The following is a 15,578-nucleotide window of genomic DNA, read 5'->3' on the forward strand; positions in this document are numbered from 1 at the left end:
AGCTTTCCTGACCTCAATTCATCCCTCATCTCGATGTTCTTCCTAAGCGGAAGCAGGCCCGGCCCATCAACACTATGTGGGGCGGAGTCTACTTAAGGGTTCGTTCGTTTTACTGCTTCGTGTTTGGAGGATAAACAGAATTGGGGACGTGTGTGTAATATTGAAAAAAATGAAAAAAATGAAATATGATTGTAATATGAACCAACGCCCACAATTTTAATATGACACATACATAAATGTATGTATAATATGATACATACATGTCTTATCTAGCATTTCACATGGGAGTATTTGATGTTTTCTTAGTCACATATAATTGTAAACTGAATATCTATGTATATTGGACTGTTGATCAGACATAACAATACATCTAAAGATGTTCACTGAAAATATGATTGGTTGATTAATTGATAATGAAAATAATTGTTAGTTCCAGCTTTGATAACAAAAATAGTAACAATGCAATACTGCCATTGTGATCCTAAAATGTGATTTTAAGTATGGTACATTCATTCAAGTTCTTAAATGCTCCGTTTGTACATTGTGGGTATTTTTTTTTTTTTCAATTTTATGCGACTTTATTTTAAGATTAAAATGCTGTTTACAAACTGATACCTTAGAAACGATCAAACTAGCAATTGTGTACAATGTACTTTTGATCCTCCAAGTATATTTTGTTGCTTATCCATTTCTGGTAAAGCTTTTACAACATAAATGATCTGAATATTTCTTCCACTACTGGAATTAGTACTGAAGTAAAAGAACCGTCAAACCGGGGAAGACAAATCAAGCACACTCGGACATTAACATATTCTAATCTTGTTTAAATAGCACACGCAGTGTCCAATGAATGTGGTTCTATGCTAATTTTTTAGTAACAGTGATGTAAATAGGGGGGTGGGTCGTGAGGTTTTTTTTTTTAGGTTTGTGTGTATGTGTGTGTGTTTTTTGCCCAGCTGAAAATGGCGGCTCCGAGCGTCGAATCGTTCTAACTTTGTCGCACAATAATAAACATAACATTATACACAGCTGTTAGCACATAACATGGGGAGAAACTTTACTGAGAGGCTTCGGACGCTCTAGTTGGGAAACATTACTTTGACCACTACGGCTAAAGGAGTTAAAACGCAGAGGTAATGATAAAGAAGCTTACAACTGCCATATTGAGGCTAATGTCAGCTAGCTGGCTAACGTTAGCCGACGACTTATGAAAGGGATTGTCAACTGAGCTAGTTTACGTTAGCCGATAACGCCAGCTAAAACGTCAGCAAATAGACACACTGGTTCAGAATATTCCTGGTGCAAGGTAGTTGGCACAGTCGGCACTTGTCCTCACACAGCGACGCATGTTCAACAGAAATGTTTGTAATTGTGTGTGTTGCTAACCTTAGCTTGCTGGCTAAAGCAACACTAGTAGCTAACGTTAGCAGGGCTATGTAGCTAGGCTGTACCTACAGAGAGGTGTGTGTTTCTGTCCGATAGAAGGTAAAAACACACTAAAACATTTCAACAACCACTGGATATTTAATCAGTGTGATTTAACACGACTCTGAAACTTTGTTTGTCTTCTAGAGATTATGGAGGATCCACATACACGGTACAGCAAACGCCTGGTGAGTAACTCGTACAAACTGTTAGCTCCCGGAACACTTGTTTTATGTATACAATGCAACTGTGAGGTTTTTTCATGCAAGGTACGTGTGTAATATTAGCCTTTTAATTACACACGAAGTAATTTAATGAGTGATAATTACAGTATTTAAATGGAATGGTCACTTTCTTCTGGTACATAGTCATGGCTGTGGTGCTTTCTGTTGTGTTGTCCACCCTATTAACGGTAATGAACCTGTCTGAAGACACTGGGTTCAACAGGAGGTCAAGTTCACTGTCTAAACTGACCAGCTTTTGTGCTGTGACCTTCACCTCTTTACAATCTTCCCCCCTTGCTATAAAGTAATTAACTCAATGCTTTCAGACTTCCCTGTGCAATCAGAGAATTATTATTGATGCTAGTGGTTGGGGGAATTAAATCAACAATGCATCTTAAAGAATGTATGTAAAAAAAGACCTTTTCTGCCACTGTTGATGAGATTTTGAAAGCAATCAAGCTATTTCTTGAATAAACCCAATAAACGTTTTTTTATTCATTGATTATCCTTATTTTACTTACTTTATATGAAAACAACACTGTGTGTTTATTGATAATCTTAAATCGTTTTCAGTTGCAAATGTGTAAGATCTGTGCAGCCTTGAGTTATGAAAGTTAGGAGCATCAGAGTTTAGATTATACCACATTTGTCATAAAGGGATGGGGGTGGGGAGATCTGAGAGCAGGGCTGTTGTGCTTGGTTCATCTGTCTAGCCAAGCAGTGCTGCGTAGAGTGAATGGCAGAAGGGGTGTAAAAGGGGGGCAGTGTGTGGAAGATTAACCCCTGCTATTGTAATGCTGTATTGTTTGGTTCCCACATGAACTGATATGGTGTCTGGCTGACTGATCAGCTTGGATTGATATATTGTGATTTAATCCCCATCTTGGGTGGACATATTCATTTAGTCACTAATGGCAGTTTTAGTTCCTTTTTAGTTCCAGAGTTAGAAGGGACAGCTCCCGTGGGTGTAATCTCATGTCTTAGAAATTAGTTTCCAGTGCGAACATTTAAAAATATATCAAGCAATGTTGCAGAGGGTTCTTGGATTTTTGCATCTGTATTAGATTCAAATGCACATGCCTTTGGTTATGGATCAGAACCAGTCACTCAATAACTGAGTTTTTTCATAGCAAGGGTAGTTTGGTGAACAATTATTGATATGATACTCATTTCCTCTGAGTTTTGAATTTGAGAACTCTTTATTTTTGTCTCCAAGTGACCTTGACATCAGCATTGCTGTCTGTTCGATAGGCCACTATAACCCAGCTTTGTCAAGGCGTTGAATCATCTTCAGTGCAGTAAAACGACCCATATTTGGCACTGCTAGTTATTCCAGCTCTGTCTCCCTGTCCTCTTTTTGTTGCTCTCTGCAAATCATAGTGTCCATGGGTGACGGGGAGTTTAACAGAACCCTACTTTTGTCCTCAGCGTACAGGTACGCGGCGCCGCTACCAGGACGATGGAATCTCAGATGATGAAATTGAAGGGAAGAGAATGTTTGACCTGGATGAAAAGTTGCAGTGCGGCAGGTTTGGCTCTGATTTGGTCAAACACATGGAGGGGAAAGGTAAGATATAAAACTAGATATTTTGAAATGTAATTTCAATGAAACCATACCTTAACATATTTAATGCCAAGTGAAGGAAATGAAGACTAACTGTTGCTTGGGGCCATGTTGCTTGATACTGCAAATCTTTAGCACTGTGTTAACACTGATAAAAGTCTCTCTTCCAGTTCATACTGGTAAATTTAAGTTCTGTTATCGTGACTTTGGGTTATCTAAGTTTGAGTTTTTTTATATTATTGACTGCGTCACTGTGTCTGTGTTTACGTCTGTTCTAGATTTCACATTTGAATACATCCAGAGGGAAGGGCTCAGGGACCCCATTATCTTTAAGACAGCTGATGGCCTTGGCATACAGTGAGTCAAATACTTTTTCTGTTTAATCACAGGTTGCTCTTTTTTTATTTTTTCAAATTTCAAATCATTTCAAAGTAGATACTTTGACTGTGTGTCTGGAGAAAAAGAAATTTAAGAACAAGGAATTGCCTCTCCCTTGCAGAATGCCAGACTCTGATTTCAGTGTGAGTGACGTCAAGTTGTTTGTTGGTAAGGTTCTATATTATGCACTTTCAACAGCTTTACTTTTTGTACACAAAATGTTCTCTACCAAATGCCTGTTGCTATTAGAGCTAGACCCAGCCTTATGGCAGATATACATTTCTGGTCTGATTATTGGTAACACTGAACTCTCAGCTCAAAATTCAGAGCATCTTCACAAGTATATACAAATGAAGTAAGTTTGCATAACCAGAATATTTCAGAATGTCCAAGGTTACTGGAAAAAAATTTGCTTTATAGTGAAATAATACAACCAAAAAATGAACCCTGAACAAAATTATTGGCACCTTTCTGTAATGCCTGCAGAATCTTTGGAAACATTGACAGCTCCTCAACCTTTCATGTAGCCATTGAGAAGCTCCTTGCACCTGTCTGCTGGTAGTTTCTCCCACTGCTGTATTTTCAAGCTCTTTTAAGCTTGCAGGACTTCTTTTTCAATGGCAGATTTAAGCTCTTTCCAAAGGTTTTCAATGATATTTAGGTCACGACTCATTGCCGACCAGTTTAAAACATTCCATCTTTTTAATTCCAACCATTCTTTTGTGATGGTTGTCCTGCTGAAAGACTGAAAACCTTTGCCTCAAATCTAGTTTTCTGACACTGGTTAACACATTTTGCTCTTAAATTCCTTGGTAATCTTCCCATTTCATCATTCCTTTGATATATTCAGCGCCAGAGGCAGCAAAGCAGCCCCACGGCATAATGGAACCCTCACCATGTTTTACTGTAGGCAGGGAGTTCTTTTCCTCCTGGGCTTAATTTCGTCACCTATAAACAAACTGATACACTGCATAACCAAAGAGCTCTACTTTTGTTTCATTTGTTCATAGAACATTATCCCAGAAACACTCTGGCTTATCTACAAAGTTTTGCAAACATTAATCTTGCCTTTAAGCACAGGTGAGGCAAAACAATGCCAATAATTGTGTTCGAAGTACATTTTGTGTTTGTATTATCTCAATATTATATAAGTTAAGTTTTTTACCATAAACATTTTATTAAAATATGCTGGTTATACAAAATTGGTTCATTTATTTCTGAAGATACTCTGAATTACGTATTTGAAATTCAGGGGTAACTAATAACATTGACGAGTACTGTATCAAATCAGTGAATATACCATCTGATAATTAACTTGCAAATTGCAGCACAGAAATGCTTAACTAGGTCTGAGCTAATTTAGTAAAAAATTACATGTTTTGTCCACCAGAAAAGACAGAGAAGTTCTTTTTTCAAATGTAAGATTTCCTGCTCAGTATGCATCTCTCAAAATTATTAAAAATAACAAAATACAATAAAAAATTTTAAGTAATCTTTTTGAAGACTTTTAGTATCAGCCTTTTTTTTAAAAAAAAAAAAACAAAAACAGTATTGGTTTCAAAAAACAGTATTTTAATCAGATAAAACAAGTATAACACACAATGAGCAGTTAGTAAAATTTAGGACGATGAATTTGATTTGGATTTAACTGCTGTGATCTCAGGTGTTGAGCCCCTTTTTAATTCTCCTACAGGTAGTCGACGTATTGTAGATGTGATGGACGTGAACACCCAGAAGGGAATCGAGATGTCAATGGCTCAGTGGCGACGATACTATGAGACACCACCATCAGAAAGAGAAAAACTCTACAATGTCATCAGCCTGGAGTTCAGCCACACCAGGCTGGAGAATCTGGTCAAACGGCCGGCTTCGGTGAGAACACACACAATGTTACACCTGTGCAAATTGATAAAACCATTTTTGAACTCTCACTAACTAACCAGGAAATCACATTTTACAAAGACTGGTTAGTTATCCTAACTATGTGTTTGGTGCTTTGATGGATTTAGAGCTTTGGATTGGTTTTAGAGTAATTGCATTGTAAATGTATTTTATCTACGTACAAAAAGTGGCATCAGTTACGAGGAAAAATGCTGGGTTTATTGCAGACAGTTTGAATGTATGTTTTATACCAAATTCTTCTAATTATCCAGGTGGACCTCATTGACTGGGTGGACAACATGTGGCCCCGTCATCTCAAGGAGAGACAGAGAGACTCCACTAACGCCATCATAGATATGCATTATCCCAAAGTACAGAAGTGAGTAGACCAGAGACCTCAGGAACGTATAACATTTGCATTGATATAGTTAAGATACAATACTGATTGCATCTCCTATATCAGTGATAATTCAAGTCAATACAAAGTCTTCAGGTGTCTCTTTTTTTTTTCTAAAATCCCCATTGTGTTGTCTGTCTTCCCTCTCCTTCGCTCAGGTACTGTCTCATGAGTGTGCAGGGCTGCTTCACAGATTTCCACATTGACTTTGGAGGCACTTCAGTCTGGTATCACATCCTGAGAGGAGGAAAGGTCAGTCTGGGCGTCATCAAAACTTTTTTGTCGTAATCAGTCAGTGCGGTTAGAAAAAAAGTAAACGTGATGGTGATTCCTGTTTCCAGTAAATGCCCTTTCGTTTCCATGGATATATATTTATGTATTTGTTGACCTCAGACCTACCATATATGACTTTTTACCTGTGACTCCTGCAGGTGTTCTGGCTGATTCCACCCACACCACAGAACCTGGAGATGTATGAGAACTGGGTTTTATCAGGAAAACAGGGAGACATCTTCTTGGGGGACAAGTGTCATGACTGTCAGAGGATAGAACTCAAGCAGGGCTACACCTTCATAATCCCATCAGGTCTGTTTCTGCATACAGCAATGAAACATACAGACATACAGTATACGCAATTAAAAAACACTGTCTCTACCCTTGCTTATAAAAAAAAACCCAAACACTTGACGATTAAATGCCTCCAACATCCTGTATCTTGTTTGTTGTAGGGTGGATTCATGCTGTGTACACTCCAGAGGACACATTGGTTTTTGGGGGCAATTTCCTCCACAGCTTTAACATCCCTATGCAGCTCAACATCTACAGCATTGAGGATCGCACAAGGGTGAGCAGCACCTCACATTCACTGTAGACTGTTTGCTGCTGTTGATGTATAACTAACTGTATAACCTTTCTTGCCACACACTCACTGATGATTGCTTCAGATTTTGGGATTATGGAAACCATGACTCATGTCTTATTCTGTGGCATTACACTCAATAGAAAAACAGCAGAGACAGTGATTTCTCAACAATGTGACTTAAATGTTAAGAATTTTAATCTTCCATAAAGCTAGGGAAGCACCATTTCTTTCCTTCCTATACCAATTCCCACACCAGTGCTCTCTTTTCTCAGATTTAAGATGCCTGTACCTCACTGAGTAGAATTCATTAGAATCATTTTAAGATAACGAGAGACCACGAATTACTGCAGCATTTAAAACGCCGGAGCCTGCTGTGACTGAATTAATTTAACAAATAGTGAAAACACTGAATTTTAGAATGAAACAAAGAAACTATGTTTAATGTGAATTGGTCATGTCATATTGATACCCAATCCAATAAGATCCCTATCGTTGTTTATACTGACAATCGGAGTTACAGATCGGTGCATCGACACATAAGACTACACAATTAAATGTGAAAGTCATTTAATGATGTTTAAATAATCATACTCCCTTGTATGCCTCCTACTTCTTTGGTGTAACAACTGGACACTGGACAAGTCAGAATATTACAGTAGCACAAAATTGAGCCATATCTCAGCAAACATAACAATACAAAAAATTCTTTCTGAATTTGGTTATAAGGCAAGTTTGGTTGTGATTGGCTACAACTCACTTTTCAGACACTGTCACTGCTCAGCTATATATGATGAGCTGGTCCAACGGTCAAACGCAGGTGTTACACCCACATTCACTCTAGCCACTGCAGCACCACCACATTTGCCCCACATTTTTCCAAGCAGGGGTGCAAACAACAACAAAGTTATGACTAATGCTTCTCATGAAGAACTGCTTGATTTTATACATTTTATTGTCCCGTGGAAATATTTGGTTAAACAGAGTTTTAAAGATGCAAAAATTATTAAACAATATTTTCTAATCTGTTTGTGCTTTCTTCCTCTAGGTGCCAGCAAAGTTCCGCTACCCTTTCTACTATGAGATGTGCTGGTATGTCCTGGAGAGATACCTCTATTGCCTGACCAACGTCTCCCACCTCACACCTGAGTTCCAAAAATACTCCCTTGGCATAGGTGAGGACATAGGATGACCACAAGGAAACAGTGCTGCCCTCATTTTTTTCTTGTTCTCATCTATCACTGTCATGAACTGAAACCATCATGTCCTTTTTCTTTTCAGGACTCACCCGGGCCGACATTGAAACCAATGATCACAACAGGAATGGCACCTCCAATGGTGTTGACAGTGACACCGAAATCACAGAGACCATGTTCAAGGAGGAAGAAATCAAAGAAGAAGAAGAAGGAGCAGCAGCTGAAGTTACCACACCTCAGCAAGCGCTGACCCCCTTTGAGCTGGAGGGACTGTGGAACCTCTTGGGGAAGCTTGAGGAACTGCCGACACACAAAAAGTGTGTCCCTGCAGGCATCAGGAACGCCGCAGCCCTGCTTGAGGACATGAGGGTGGGTGTACCTAAGTTCCTTTTGCAGTTCATCCTGCAATTGCCTCACCTTGACTACACGAAAGACATATACTACACACTGCTTTTATGGTGCTGTGCCATGGTGGAAGTCCAGATATATTTGACATTTTTTGTCTTACTACTTTTTTCTCTTCTTCACTGATACAGGCTGTTCTGAAGGAGCATGCCAGTGATTCCCCCAAGCTGTCCTACACTGGAGAGCCCATTGTCAAGTGGCCCAAAAGGGTGAGTAGAAAGCTACTTTTACACACTTCTCACCAGTTGGGAGTAAATGGCAACATACTTCTGTGGACAAATAATGATATCTGTTGGTGAGCAGATATGGTATATTTAGAGTTATTGTTTCAGGTATTTTAACATTATTTTCTTATTGTATAATTGATATATAACTGTCAGTGTTAGTGAGATAAGATGTATGTTTTTTTTTTACTTGGCTGCTATTTCATTACTTAAATACTACAAAATATTGTGTATTTCTCACATTATATCATTGGTAAAAATGAATCAAAAGTCCTTCATTTCAGTTCATCAAACCGCGCCTCCTGCCTTTTATGTATTTGCAAGACACAATTCTGACCAACTTCTTCTTTTCCTTTCCTGTTGTGTCCCTTATTTAGCCATCATGGTACCAGCCCCCCACTCCCCCTCCCCCTGTCATTTACCGTCCTCGCTTGGGCCCCACCCTCCACAAGCCTCTGGGTCAGAGGCCCACCAAACGCTCCTCCATCTCTGCCCTGAGGCGCAGACGGGTCAGGTGCAAGCGCTGTGCTGCTTGCTGCAGGAAGGAGTGCGGCAACTGCCAGTACTGCCATGACATGAGGAAGTTTGGTGGGCCTGGACGCATGAAGAAGAGCTGTATTATGAGACAGTGTTTAGCGGTGAGTTGTCATACACATCATTGCCTCTGTATTGTACTAGAAGAACATGTTTGGACAGTAACTCAAAATTATGTAGAATTACTGATGTCAAACTTAATGTTTATATTCTTTTACAACTTCAAAACTCTTCATTCTAAATTGAAGATTGTCAATAATAAAGAGAATAATGAAGAATTTCTACGGCCTAAAAATGTGCAGTATTTGCTAGTGGCTTCTGGTTATGTATAATATGTTAGTTTTCAGAATTGTCATTCACAATAATCTATATCAGCATCAGATCTCAATTTTCCATGATATTTTACTCCCACTGTAAATAACATTTATTTCTCCAGCCTGCATTGCCAAACACAGCTCGATGTGCCATATGTGGAGAAGGTGAATCAGATGAATCAAATCCGAGCACTCACTCACTCATGGAGTGCTCTGTCTGCTCGCAGATTGCCCATCGTCAATGTATTAAGGTAATCTGCTTCAGACATAGTGAAGAACAGTGGTATAAATCGAATACATTACCCCATTATTGCATGGTTTGGTTTGCTGTCTATAAAGCTTTATTTTAAGGTAATTGGAATTTAGTAGCATATACTTCTTTGACTTTCAACTGTTCTCTCTTTCAGGAACCTGGTGAGGGGAAGATCAATAAGGATTTGCCCAGCTGCTGGGAATGTCCCAAATGTTACCAAGGCAAAGGTTCAGCATCAGAGGTATGAAACACACATCTTCTCCCTCTCACTTGCGCTTTGTTTCTCTCTCTCTCCGTGTTCTCCATTCATTCAGTCTCAAGGACATCTTTTCCTTTCCTCAACAAAGTTTCCTTTTTGTGTAACCTCCACCAGTTACTATATGGCAGATATTGATACTCAAATGAACAATGACACCCTTTCTTCTTCATCCACACCATCTCTTCCTTTTTCTTCCCACACCAGTCTTCCAGTGATGAGGAAAGTGGAGAGTCGGAGGGCTCACCCGCCTTGCCACCATCCAAACTTGCATACCGAGAAGGCATTGGTGTAGGTGACGGGGTGAAACGAGGGAAACGTAGCAGACCCCAATCCCGACCCACAGCACCACCACCTTCTCAGAAACTGTTACTGCAGCATCAACAGAATCGCAAAAGAGCAAGTGCACTGGAGCTCAGACTTAAAAAGAGGGTAAAGTGGAGCTGAAGTTTTTGTTTCAGTTTCATTAGCCTTAAAGGTTTTCAAGATTTTAATACATTGAAAATTCAGCTGATCCAAAAGTAAGAAATCACTGAGAGCCCAATTTAGTTCCTGTTTCTACATCAATTTTGATCTATCTATCTTTGATCTATATGTCTGAAAAGATCTTTGAACAATCTAATCGTTACCTTGATAAAACAGTCACCTTAAAATTGGTTTGGCAGATAGTAAAGATGTGACTCGACACCCCCTCAGACTTAAATAGATTTTTAAAAAATAGATAGAAACCTGCCTATGTGTGGATTTCTTTTCTGTATTTGACATTTATCTCATTCCCCAACCTCGTTTCTGTTTATTGCAGATAAAACTGGAGCGCAGCAAACTCTTAGTGGTAAGCAATACACTTTATTCTGCAATGAGTCTGTAATGCATTTACATAATACTACTGGATATGTAGTAATATTACAGTTTTTTCCAAGCAGCCTGGTTTGTCAAAGATGCATTGCATGTTTGTTTTTTTTAAATAAAATAAAATACTTTGTCATTACTTTGTAGTTGTGATGTGGCAGTCAGTGACACTTTTCATTCATATTTGAGAAACCTTTTCAGCATATTATATGTACAGGTAACTGTTAAAAAGACGAAATACTGCTCAGATCATATTGTAGCACTGTATTTGGAGATTGAAACAGACATTATCTTGTTTTCATTTGCCATAATTTTTGCTCTTCCTCCCAACAGAAACAGTCGTCTCTAGATCGATCTCCCAGGCTGCTGGGCTCCAGGATGCTGTCCCGGCTGCGCTCTCCAATCAGCAGACTATCTCAGGGCAGAGGTCGGGGCTCCACCTGGGCAAGTGGCTCACCTTACCACAGCTCTCCAGGAGGGACTGGGTCCTTCCAGCAGCAGCACTCTTCCCTCGGTCTGGTACTTGAGCCCAAGGGAGAGCCCCGCAGAGGGAGGGGAAGAGGCGTGAGGCTGCGAGGAGGAGGAGCAGGAAGAGGAATCAGAGATGGTAGAGGCCACGGAGACTTGGAGGAGGAGAGTGAGGACAGCAGCAGCACCAGCAGCAGCAGCAGCAGTGACGAGGAAGAGGAGAGAGGGCAGAGCAGTGGGAGGGGAGGGGATAAAGAGAACCAGCCGCAATCCAGGCAAGGAGGACGAGCAGCCAAAGATGTAGAAGAGGAAGGGAGCGAGGTGGCCAACCAAAACTGTGCAGAGGAGGACGAGGAGGAGGACGAAGAGATGGAGCAGGACCGTCAAATAGGGGACAAGGACGGCTCGCATCTTAAAGTGACACTCCAAAAGCCAACCAGGGCCAAACGGGACCCATCTGCCATTGTACCCAAATTAGAAGCTATCGCCCCTCAAACTGCTACCACCACAATACACAACCAGACCAGAGCCCTCGTCAGACCCCCAATTAGAAATCGTGGCCCCTGTTCTGATCAACACTCCAGTAGGCACACACCCCCACACACCCGCAGTGGACACACAGACACTCACCCCTCCCACCCAGACGTCTCTAAAAGGCCAAGGCCGAGCAGGCCAGCTAAACTGAGCAATGGCGCCTCCTGTTCTTCATCCTCTGAGCTTCCTCATCTCCGCATCCCTCTGTCCGCTCTGCAGGAAGGAGGAAGCGAGGCAGACAGGGAGAGCAATGGAAGTGGGCCGGGTTGTGAGAGGGAGGTGTGGGTGTCTGTCTTCCGCTACTTAAGTCGAGCAGATCTCTGCGTCTGCATGGCCGTCTGCAAGAACTGGTACAAATGGTAAGACCTCTTGGCTGATATGTCAGATTTTTGTAAAGCACGGGTTCCAGTAGTCAGCTGTCAAATATCCTCTATAAACTTTTTTCTCTACTCATTTGCATACAACAACGGAAAACATACAGATATTTTCTCATTTTTAGCCCCTGGAAAGTGACAAATATGACTGGCTATATATATATATATATATATGTGTGTGTGTGTGTGTGTGTGTGTATATATATATATATACACACACACACATAATTTCTACTTTGTAGCTCAAGAAATGAAGTGGGCTACAGTGGTTAATTGAACAGTTTGTGTATTATTTTGATGATCTCATTTTCAGGTTGTTGGTACAGCATTAAAAATGCTGCCAGCAAAAACTGTAGAGTTTGTCATTGCCAGTCAATAAAAGCTGATTAGGCAGCTTTGATTTGTAGTTACTTTTGCCTTTGGTTTCTTTCAGATGTTTAAAGGTAAACCTAATGAGCTTTAATGTTGGATTTGAAAGGATTTGGTTTTGATAAGTAGATTTGAATGGATGTATTCTTCATGACTGTGTGCTTGACCGTAGGTGTTTAGACAAGCGGCTTTGGTCACGGATTGACCTGAGCATCAAGCGCACCGTTACTCCTCAGGCCCTAACAGGCATCATAAAGAGACAACCCGTCACACTTGATCTCTCTTGGACCAACATCTCGAAAAAGCAGCTCAACTGGCTTGTTGGCCGCCTGCCTGGTACGTGGAGATGCACAGTGATACACTCCCTAAAAAATTGTCAATATCATGAAAATAAATATAACATGAAACAAAAGAATTACATAAATAAATACAATAAATTGCAGATTAATTACATGTTAATTTATTTTTGCGCCATTATTTCAACATCACAACATCACATTTCTTTGATATTGGCGGTTTTCAAGGGGTTTTCAAATGAATTCTGAATTAGTCATGTTTGCACCAATAAGTTCTGTGCTCTAACACATACGCTAAATACACTGTTTGGATTTTGTAGGGCTGAAGGATCTGATGCTGGCAGGTTGTTCCTGGTCATCTATCTCAGCTCTCTGTTCCTCTGGTTGCCCACTCCTCCGTTCTCTGGACCTGCGATATGCAGACGGAGTCAAAGATTCTCAGATCAGGGATCTTGTCAGCCCTCCAGGTGAGGAAAGAGTTTATCCAGTTGCTTCTTGCCTTTCTTCTCATGTTACTCCCTTTTTACACTTTTCTTCATCATACTCTTAGAAAATCTCTGCATTTCTCTTCTTTCAAAATGTCTCCTCCAGGCTGTGACAATCGCAGTCAGTTGCGGAACATGCAGTATTTGCGACTAGCAGGCCTAGACATCAGTGACTCCACTCTGCGCCTGGTGATCCGCCACATGCCCCATTTAACAAAACTGGACCTCTCCCACTGCAACAGCCTCACTGACCACTCCATCAACCTGCTGACTGCCGTGGGCTCATCCACCCGAAACAAGCTTACAGAACTCAACCTGGGAGGTGAGAGATTGATAGGAATAGCTTATATGGAAGACGCTCATTTTTAGGAACAAAGAACATGCACACGTTGCACTGCTTTTATTTCACTGCTGATGTGTCTGTTTACCTGTTTCTTTCACAGGCTGCAGTAAACTGACAGACACATGTCTAAAGTACCTTCGCCGCCTCTCTTGCATCTCACTGCTTGACCTGCGAGGCTGTAAAGGTGTCTCCCGCAAGGCCTGTGAGGCCTTTATCTCCGAGCTGTCAGTCAACACACTCTACTGCCTATCAGATGAAAAACTGATCCAGAGGATATCCTAAGCGCCTGCCTCCTCTCACTGCAGAGGTGATTTGAGGTGCAAGAGCAGGGGGAATGGATTCTGATGTGAATCTGTGTGACACAAAGGACACAAATGGGCAGGGAAGTTCACATGCACCTGTGTCACTTAAAAAGAGCGGTGGGGTCTAAACTGGGAGGGCTTACTGACTTAGCTGGTGTTGGTAGAAGGGGTTGTCACAGCTATAACAGTGTTTCTTCTCAACACATTTTTCCCGTGTACCTAAAAAGAGACTCAGGAGCTTTTTTTTTTTCTGCTGTTATTCTTTTGGGAATTAATGTTATATGGATTAAGCACGTCTTTTTTTATTGTCAGGAGCGGGAGAACAAAGGCAATTAATTAGCTGTAATAGACTACACATTCATTGGATAGCCAACTGCTCATCTCTTCTTTTTTTGGACAGATGGCAATCCTGACTCCTATAACAAACTCCTGCCTTGAGAAAGAAATTTTTGAGTTTCATCCTTGGGGGTATAGCTGCATTGTTTGGTTTGGCTGATCCCCATAAAGTCTTATTTATCATGTGACACATGTAAACTTATTTGATTTCAGCTACATTTTGGTGCTCCATATAGATGGCTATTTTTTGTCACGTTCAACAGAGCAACGTTAAGTTGTTTGATGACTTATGCTTTGTGCACAACAGCTTTGTGTTTAGACTTTTTTTAAATACAACTAAAGGTGACAGATTTTTCACATCATGACTTACAAAGTGAGTTACTGGAATGGCCTGTGTTTACCAGCTGTATGCTAGGCTTAATAAGGTGTTTGTATGCGACTGTAGTTCAGTGGTGTACTTAATAAGTATACATGGACATTGAGTGGTTGTGGTTGTGTAAAAGTGTAAAAAGACAGTGTGAGAGGTTCAGTCGATTTGGCAACAAGACTTCACCCCAACAAAGGTCAGGTTGCATTAAGTGTTCGGGGTAAGCCAAGGATTAGGTGTCAGATAAATGGTGCATTTTCAAACAACCATTAGACTTCAGGTGCTATTATTTCCAAACTCCTCTTGCTTTGTTTTTGTACAGAGACAACATTTAGAGCAAAAATGTTAATATTCTAGATGAAACTGCTCCCCACCCCTCTTTGATACACTTTTTTCTTTTCATGGATGAAAAATGTGAGTATCTACTTTTCACTGACTTTCATGACCTTGTCTAATTCAATGCAGAGATGTATGATTTTTTGTTTAGGGGTGGGGTGGGGGTTGCCCATTTCTTTGTTCCCTTCAAGTCTAGTGGTTCTGTATCAAAGGTCTCCCAGACTGCTCCTCTACCCATATCCCTCAAAATGAATATAAGTATATAAATATATACTTTTGTGTAAATGTGTTTTCCTCTTTTAGATTATGAAAACGGGAATCCTGTAGCAATGTAATTATTTTCAGAAGCCTTTTTCACTTTATGTTGTTTGTGTTATTTTTCAAGAAAAATAAAAAATGATAAACAATGGGTTATATTCTTACTCACAGTGAGACGGATGCATTAAGGGTAATTTAATGTCAACATTACTAGTTTTGCTTGACTTTCCTGTAAACACCGTAGTTTATTTGCACAGTTGGATCAAATGTCAGCTTTTCCCTGGCTCCACCCAGCTTCCCTCCATAACCTGGAAATAAAGCGACGCCAGAATAAATAAATAAATAAACACC

At 40.4% G+C, this 15,578-nt stretch overlaps 1 protein-coding gene across 1 annotated transcript; it reads left to right on the top strand.

Moving 5' to 3' along the window:
* Window positions 1–937: 937 nt before the first annotated feature.
* On the top strand, window positions 938–15,376 carry kdm2ab (lysine (K)-specific demethylase 2Ab). Its single transcript, XM_023416794.2, has 23 exons — window positions 938–1,133; window positions 1,573–1,613; window positions 3,078–3,216; window positions 3,492–3,570; window positions 3,713–3,759; window positions 5,285–5,463; window positions 5,745–5,851; window positions 6,028–6,121; window positions 6,301–6,454; window positions 6,598–6,713; window positions 7,777–7,903; window positions 8,010–8,293; window positions 8,461–8,538; window positions 8,931–9,191; window positions 9,524–9,652; window positions 9,809–9,895; window positions 10,118–10,342; window positions 10,713–10,742; window positions 11,093–12,120; window positions 12,677–12,840; window positions 13,121–13,267; window positions 13,392–13,607; window positions 13,729–15,376. The coding sequence occupies exons 2-23, from the start codon at window positions 1,578–1,580 to the stop codon at window positions 13,908–13,910; spliced, it is 3,909 nt and encodes a 1,302-aa protein (XP_023272562.1). The 5' UTR covers window positions 938–1,133; window positions 1,573–1,577; the 3' UTR covers window positions 13,911–15,376.
* Window positions 15,377–15,578: the final 202 nt, after the last annotated feature.

This window comes from Seriola lalandi, unplaced genomic scaffold, assembly GCF_002814215.2.
Source record: "Seriola lalandi dorsalis isolate HSWRI2012SDOR001 ecotype SW California unplaced genomic scaffold, Sedor1 jcf7180002054569, whole genome shotgun sequence".
NCBI classification, from domain to species: domain Eukaryota; kingdom Metazoa; phylum Chordata; class Actinopteri; order Carangiformes; family Carangidae; genus Seriola; species Seriola lalandi.